Source organism: Macaca nemestrina, chromosome 10 (genome assembly GCF_043159975.1).
Source record: "Macaca nemestrina isolate mMacNem1 chromosome 10, mMacNem.hap1, whole genome shotgun sequence".
NCBI lineage: Eukaryota > Metazoa > Chordata > Mammalia > Primates > Cercopithecidae > Macaca > Macaca nemestrina.
This window is the reverse complement of record NC_092134.1, coordinates 76,293,246-76,300,945: the sequence shown is the minus strand read 5'-3', so window position 1 is coordinate 76,300,945 and position 7,700 is coordinate 76,293,246. Positions and strand designations below refer to the sequence as shown.

At 54.8% G+C, this 7,700-nt stretch overlaps 1 protein-coding gene across 1 annotated transcript in view; it reads left to right on the top strand.

Moving 5' to 3' along the window:
• Nucleotides 1-527: 527 nt before the first annotated feature.
• The window catches only part of LOC105474116 (LDL receptor related protein 1), an 85,672-nt gene continuing 78,499 nt past the window's right edge, over nt 528-7,700 (top strand). The window contains exon 1 of the mRNA XM_011728505.2: nt 528-1,094. Within this exon, the coding sequence (XP_011726807.2) occupies nt 1,028-1,094 (67 nt within the window). The 5' untranslated portion in view covers nt 528-1,027. The remainder of the gene's footprint in view (nt 1,095-7,700) is intronic.

Here is a 7,700-nt window from a genome sequence, read left to right as displayed (position 1 = left end):
TCCGGTCTTCCAAAGTCTCCAAATCAAAGCTCAGCCTTTCCCTGCACCTTCCCCGCGGACTGGCTGCCCCTGTCCCCACCCCGGGCAGAGGAGGCACCTTCAGGGTTCCCCTAGAAAATCGGGCCTCGGCCCAGACCACCGAGTCCCGGACGCCCCCGGAGGGAGCCTGAAATCTAGAGTATGACACTGAGTTTCAAAGGGGAGCCGCTCAGCTCTCCGCCCACTGCCCAATCCCACCCTCGGCCCCTTCAGCTCTCTGGAGCACCAGGGATGAGGGTCCAGCCAGGGGAGAGGGCGCCCCAGGCCCCAAACTAGCTAGCGAGTCCTCGGGATCCCCACGCTCGGACCGCTTTCCAGAACTCCTAACCCTGTCGCGGGTCCGCGTCCCCCTCCCCCGGGCAGCGCGTCAAACCGGCGCATGCGCACTCACTGGATTGCCGCGTAGCTCTTTCTCCCCCCCCCCACCAACCTTTTTTCTTTCCCCGCCCCTTCCCTCCCTCCCTCCTCTACCCGTCCCCTCCCTCTCCCCCATCAGCCCCCTCCTCGGCACTTCAGTCCGGGGAACAGCGGTGCGAGCTCCAGGCCCATGCACTGAGGAGGCGGAAACGAGGGGAACCCCCAGAGCTCCATCAAGCCCCCTTGAAAGGCTCCCCTACCCGGTCCACGCCCCCCACCCCCCTCCCCGCCTCCTCCCAATTGTGCATTTTTGCAGCCGGAGGCGGCTCCGAGATGGGGCTGTGAGCTTCGCCCGGGGAGGGGGAAAGAGCAGCGAGGAGTGAAGCGGGGGGGTGGGGTGAAGGGTTTGGATTTGGGGGCAGGGGCGCACCCCAGTCAGCAGGCCCTCCCCAAGGGGCTCGGAACTCTACCTCTTCACCCACGCCCCTGGTGCGCTTTGCCGAAGGAAAGAATAAGAATAGAGAAGGAGGAGGGGGAAAGGAGGAAAAGGGGGACCCCCCAATTGGGGGGGTGAAGGAGAGAAGTAGCAGGACCAGAGGGGAAGGGGCTGCTGCTTGCATCAGCCCACACCATGCTGACCCCGCCGTTGCTCCTGCTGCTGCCCCTGCTCTCAGCTCTGGTCGCGGCCGCTATCGACGGTGAGTGAGATTCCGCGTCCCCCTTGGACCCCTGGGGGCACCCTCTCCCCAGCCCCCACTCCTGCATACGGATGGGGAAGGGAGACGCGGGAGGGGGTGCCTTTTGTTATCCCAGTCCAGCTGACACAGCAGCGGCCCGACTGGGGGCGGGGATGGGGGTCCGATTTGGGGGATGGGGGCCCTGGGCAAATGATGCTTCCGGGGCCCCCCAGCACAAACAAAGACCAGAGGCCTGGGTACAGAGAAGAGGGATCCCCATTTTTCTGATCCTGGGGAGGAGAGGCCTTCTTTTCCTATCTCTGTTCGGGGAGGGCCTCCGCCTCCCCTACATCCTCCAACCCCCCCACCCCCCATCTGAATTGTGAAGGAATCCGGATTTGCAATGTTCGGCTGCAAAAGGGGGTGGGGGTGGGGTGGGGGGGCTTTTTGCAGTGACCTCTGTAGCTCGAAGGGGGAGCCAGGCCAGGGGTACCCTGCTGGGCACAGGGCAGGCAGGCCCGGGAAGGCTGTGGATGGGGAGAGGGAGGGCCCCCTGCTTGGGCTGAAATGGACCCCAGAGCCCCGGCTGGAGGCCTGGGTGCTGAAGTGGGCTCTTCCCCCTCTCAGGGCCTCTGTCAGTGGCCTGGGGTAGGGCTGTGTTGGGGGGCAGAGAGGGGGAGCTCGCCATACTATGTGACTTTGAATTTTCCTTCTTAATTCCTGGGAGCTTTGAGATGAAAAAACGTCAGATGTCATCATTGGGGAAGGGGACTGGAGAATGGCCTGGAATGCTGGGGTAGGAGGGTGGGGGAGGCTGCCTTCTCCCTGACTTCTGGCTTCATCACAGTTGGATTGGAAGGAGAGCTGGAGGTTGGATGGGGATTATGACTGTGCCCCCACACTCCTTTAGTAAATGGGTTTATTCCCTGCACCCCTCCAAGCCCAAAATCCCATGTATACACATTTTGTATATTGCAGTTAGGCTTAGGCTAGAACTGCATCCTTTTGGGGAAATGGGGTGCCTCTCTTCCCTTTTCTTGTCAGCTGTTTTTTTTCTCTTACTTTTGAGTCACTGGTTCAAGTCTTGCCCAAGCTTTAAGCGTTAAGCTGGGGTCATGGGGTTGGGCTGGGCTAGGTCCCTGATTTGAGACGGGGTGGGATCTCATCCCTTCCTGTCATCTTAGCCCTCTCATCCAAAGACAAAACTGGGCCCAATACCATCATACACCCCCTCCTCTGTCCTGCCAGAGTGGGATTGGGAAAGTTTTTCTCAAACCAGATTATCTCCCTCCCTCTCCCTAACTTGCTTCAATTGGGGGAGGAGACTTACAGGGTCAGGAAGCAGCTGTGCCCCCAAAAAACATATTTAGTGGCCCTCAGTTGTGCCCTCTTGGGGACTGTCTACCCCCCACCCCCACCCCACCAATTATCTGCCCCGGAGTAGGAGAGGAGCTTTGCCTGAATATCCTCCACACATCGCACAGCCAGTCATTATCTGTGCATAACTCCTGTCATTATCATGTGTTTTTCTCTTGTTTTCAGCCCTGTGAGGTGAGAAGGGAAACTGAGGCAGGGAGATTGGCGTTGCAACCACTTCTGAGAGGAATAGAAAAAAAAACTGAGAGAGAGAGAGACCCATCAGAAGTCCCATGAAGGAGGGTGGCTAAAGTTAGGCAGAAGCAAGAGGGTTTCTGTGGAGAGCAAGGAAGGTCAGGAAGGGACCCCAGATAGTGTCACTCCCAGGGCCCTAAAGGAGTTCTATTTGCCACACCAAGTTAGTGGAAGAGAGAGACTGGACATGTTCTCCTTATCTCCCTACCCTTTCTTAAAATGTTCACCCATACCCCCTCTGTATCTCCAGCTCAGATCAAACTATCTGAAACCCCAGGAGAGGACCCCTCCCGAAACACACACCAGTGGTTCTGCCTTGGGAGTGGGAATATAAATAATCAGCTCCTCACTCTTGGGTACAGGGTGGTGAGAAAGGAGAATTGCACAGAAATGTAAGTTCAACTCCATCCAGAGGCAGCCTAGAGGATCCCTTATCCCTAACCCCTGCCCTCTTGCCTCGGGGTCCATCAACACTGAACTTTCTTGTTTACTTTCCAGAGAATGAAAATGACCCAGCTCACCTGACTTAGTATGTAATCTTCCTCCTGCTATCACAGCCTTGCTGCTTTCTCTCCAGGGCAGCAATCCTAGGGGCTTTCCTACCTCTTCTACTTTCTCTTCTATGTCTGAATCTGCCTCCGGGGTCCCCTGCCCTTTGGGGAGTAACATCACTCCCCACTAGTGACAAAATTGAGTGTACCTGCTGCTGGAGAGATTGGAGAAAGATGGGGTGGAGAATGGGAAGAGGGACTATTGAGGGCCCTGCTGAGATTGGGGAACATTTTCTAGTGGGGAGGGTACCCCCAGACAGATACAGCTCAGAGAATAAGGCTGACTTCCTCCCTCCCTTTTTCCTGACCTTTCTCCACCCACCCCCTTGAGCCAGCATATTACCAGTTACTAGAGTAGGTACAGTGGAAGTGAGTTACGAAGCTGGGGTGTTAGCGTCCTGGATCCCAGAGAGAGTTCCAAACTCCTTTCTCCCTGATCAGACTCACATCCTAAACGTCTCCCTTTGCCTCACTGTCTTTTAAAGCAAGAATGTGTAAGAAATTCATTTTGGGGTTGGAGGGATATTTTGATGTTTAGGGCTGCTTCACTAGACATCTTTTTCTTCCGATCTTGTTCTCTTGTTCTCTCTCCTCTCTTCATTTTCTCCATTTTTTTTTTTTAACCCTCAACCACCCTTCCATCACTGAGCCTCCCAAAGGATGACAGCCCAGGTTCTGGCCAGTCAGTTCCTGTCCAGATGCCCCCATTCTTCAAAACCCCTTCCTTACCTTTTGGGAAGCCCTTCCTTACTCAAGTCTAACTCTCTCTCCTCCTGCTGCAGTGTGAGCCCTTGCACATCAGAACCCCAAAGCCTAGTTTTATTCCCTCCCAGTACTCTCTTCTCAGGGTCCTCCTTGCTCCTTAGACTCTCTACCTTTCAGGTCCTCCAGCTCTGGGTGTGGGCTTATTGCTCTTGAGGCATCTGGGTGCAGTTGAACGGTACTGTGGGAAGGCCCGTGACTTGGTGGTGCTGGATTTGAGCGGTAGAGAACCTGCCTCCCCCTTCTGTCCCAGATTTCAGCCTGGTTAGCAGGATCCTGCATTGTTTGGAGAAGGAAGCAGTTGGCTTTGGAGTGTTTCCGGTGCGATGGCCTCAGGCACCAATATAAACCCTCCCTGGGAAGGAGGTGAGGGGTTTATGTGGAGAGTGGTCCCTCTTGCTCCCCCAAGGGAAATGAGAGCCTCTCCCCCCAGGCCTTAGCTTCCCTGATGGAAGACCTCCATTTTCCTTCCTCCTTTCTACCCTTCTGACTCCAGGGGTGGTAGTGGTCCCTATTCTGGGTCTCCCTTGCATCCGGCACTGCCTAGGACCGACACTGTCTCTCCAAGCTAGGACAGATCTTGCTCCCACCCTACCCTAGGCCCAATGGAGTAGTCATTCTCTGGGTTCATCCCAGGACAACTGTGTCATCGCCTTGGCAATTTCTGGACTGAGCCCCCTTCCTGGCTTTTCTGCCTGTCTGTCTGTCTTTCTGTCTGTCTCTCATTAGTGTGCACTGTCTTGGCTTTTTAGAAACTCTGTCTCTCACCCTCTCGGTTCATCTCTTACTGCCAAACCTTTGTGACATTATCTGCCCTTCTTTCTGCGTCTCTGTAACTTGTCTTATTTTTCTCTGCCTATCTTCATTTACCCACATCTAGGCCTCTTGGTATCCCAAAAGCTTCTTGGGAGCAAGAGTCTCTTGAGGCTTTCCCACTTACCCCCTAGCTCCCTCCCCTCTGTTTTGGCTATTTTTCCCCCTTCCTGGCCAGACCCAGTGTCCAGTTCAGCACCAAAAGTTTCCTCTCCACTTTCCTCCGACTTCCTCTTTCTTCTTCCCCCTCCACTAATTTGGGGAATAGGTTTTGGAGAGAATGTTTCTGGAAGAAAAGAACTTGATACCCTTTGTGGGCTAGGAGGGAGAAAGGAGGTATTTCAGAAGGAAGGAGGGAGGTTAGACTTCTGGCAGAACTTCCTCCTGACCAGGAGCCTAAGAACTGGAGAAAAATGTAAGGAGTGAGTCAAGAGCTTGGAGCTTTTACTCTGGTGAGCATAAGCCGTGTGTGGCTGGGGTGGGGGGAGAAGGAGGGGAGGCTTAGAAATGCCTGGTGAGTGATATGGTGACCTCTGGAGGCCTTCTAGGGGTCTGGCTTTTATTTGTGGGGAAAGGAAAAGCTGGTGGGGGAGGTCACGGGTCAGGCTAATGTCCTGCTGCGTCAATATTGACTCAGAATGGAAGCGGAGACCCTTCCCCTCCCCTGGCTGTCCAAGCCACCCTGTCTGTCTGTCTGTCCAGGCCGCAAAGCAGAGGCCCAGACTCAGGAATGACAAAAATGTGTCTGAGCCTCAGGAAGGAGCCACCGGGCAACACCCAAAATACATAAAATTCAATGAAAACCTCTCGGTTTGGGTTTGGGAGGCCCTTGCTGCCCCACCCCCATAGGGTTGAAAATTCAGATTCCTGCAGGCTCTGTCCCCGCCCCCTTGAGCATCCTCCCCCAACTCTGTTCCCTTAGCTATATCATGTGGTTCCCTTTCGAAAACCCCCCTCTCACCTATCTCAGAGGGGAGCCTATCTCTCCTTCTGCTGTGTCCACTCTTAAAAAGGGCCCCAAGGGTCCCTGTCATGCTTTTGCAGTCCCTGAGTCTGCTTGTCCTTTAAGAAGCACCTCTAAGGTCTTAGCTCTCTTCCTCGCCCTTACCCTCGCTCCCTCAAGGGGTATCAAAGGATGGGTTCCCCTCCTCTGGAGAAGACTCCTTCAGGGTTGGACTTCGCTGTCACCTTCTCTGGCCAGGAATTCTCACCCCACTTCCCCACCCCTAAGGTCCCAGAATGGGACAGAGGATGACAGCCAAGGCTCAAGCAGGGCAGTGGGGTCTGTGTTGTGTCTGGACGCACACCCAACTCTACACCTCCTGCCCTGGCTTCAGTTTGGTGGCCCTGGGGGCCATGGCTGGGCTGGGTGCCTGGGTTTGGGGGGGTGGGGCAGGGTGTTGGCCAAGTTAGCATGGCAGTCACATTCATCTTCAGGCAAAGCTGAGAACAGACGGCCCCTGTGTCCTGGTGTTCTTCCTCCAAACTCGCTCGCTCTCCTTCCTCTGTAGTTCTCTCCTTCTTCTCCTGCCTGTCTTCCCCTTCCTCTGTCCCATTCTTGCTCCTCTCTCTCTCCTCTGTGCCCTCCCCTCCTCTCTGAGGAGCCCTGAAGGCCACCCCTCATAATCCTCTCCCCACTGCCAGGGCCAGAGAACGACAGCGTGCTCCCTGTAATTTCCCTTCCTTGTTTTTTGTTTTTGTTTTGTTTTGTTTTTGAGACAGAATCTCACTCCATCACCCAGGCTGGAGTGCAATGGCACAATATCTGCTTACCGCAACCTCCGCCTCCCGCTAATTTTTGTATTTTTAGTAGAGACGGGGTTTCACCATGTTGCCCAGGCTGATCTCGAACTCCTGACCTCAAGTGATCTGCCCATCTCCGCCTCCACCTCCCAAAGTACTGGTACTACAGGCGGGAGCCACTGCGCCCAGCTGGTTTCCTTCCTTCCTTCCTTCCTTCCTTCCTTCCTTCCTTCCTTCCTTCCTTCCTTCCTTCCTTCCTTCCTTCCTTCCTTCCTTCCTCTCTCACTCCCTCCCTCCCTCCCTTTCTTTCTTTCTTTTCTTTCTTTATCTTTCTCTCTCTGTTGCCAGGCTGGAGTGCAGTGGTGCGATCTCAGTTCACTGCAAGCTCCGCCTCCCTGGTTCACCTGCCTCAGCCTCCCAAGTAGCTGGGACTACAGGTACCCACCACCACGCCCAGCTAATTTTTTGTATTTTTAGTAGAGATGGGGTTTCACCGCGTTAACCAGAATGATCTCGATCTTCTGACCTCGTGGTCCGCCCGCCTTGGCCTCCCAAAGTACTGGGATTACAGGCGTGAGCCACCATGCCTGGCCTGGTTTCCTTTCTTAACCTGGCTCCATTCCATGGCCAATGAGGAAACCACCTGCTCAGTTACCGTCACTCTGTGCCTCAGCTTCCTCATGTGTGACATGGGGGTTGCAAGGGCACCCACCTCACAGGGTTGTAGGAACTAAGTGAGTTAATAGTTACTGTATTTCCAATCAGTGGCTGGTGGTTAGCAAGGTGAAAGGGTTAGCTCCTATCAGTCATGGAGACCGCCAGGTTCTCTCATGCGGGCCAGGAGGTGGGAAGGCCTTAGCGCGATGTTGTTCTCTCATCTAAACTGCAGGCCACAAAGGTGGGTTTTCTGGGTGCTGGATTCAGACACAGAAGGCTCTGCTGAGGGGAGTGGGGTTGGCTTTCCCTCTAAGCAGATGATAAGTGTCCTACCCCACCCCCATCACGGCTCCCTCCCAGCTCTGAGTGAGGCTTCCCTTGGCTGTGTAGACTGCCCCAAAGTCGTTTATTTGTTTCTTTCTTCCTTCTCCCGCTGAAGGAAATCAAAGACAGGCCTTAGCCTTCTCACTCCAGATTCCTGGGGCCTTCA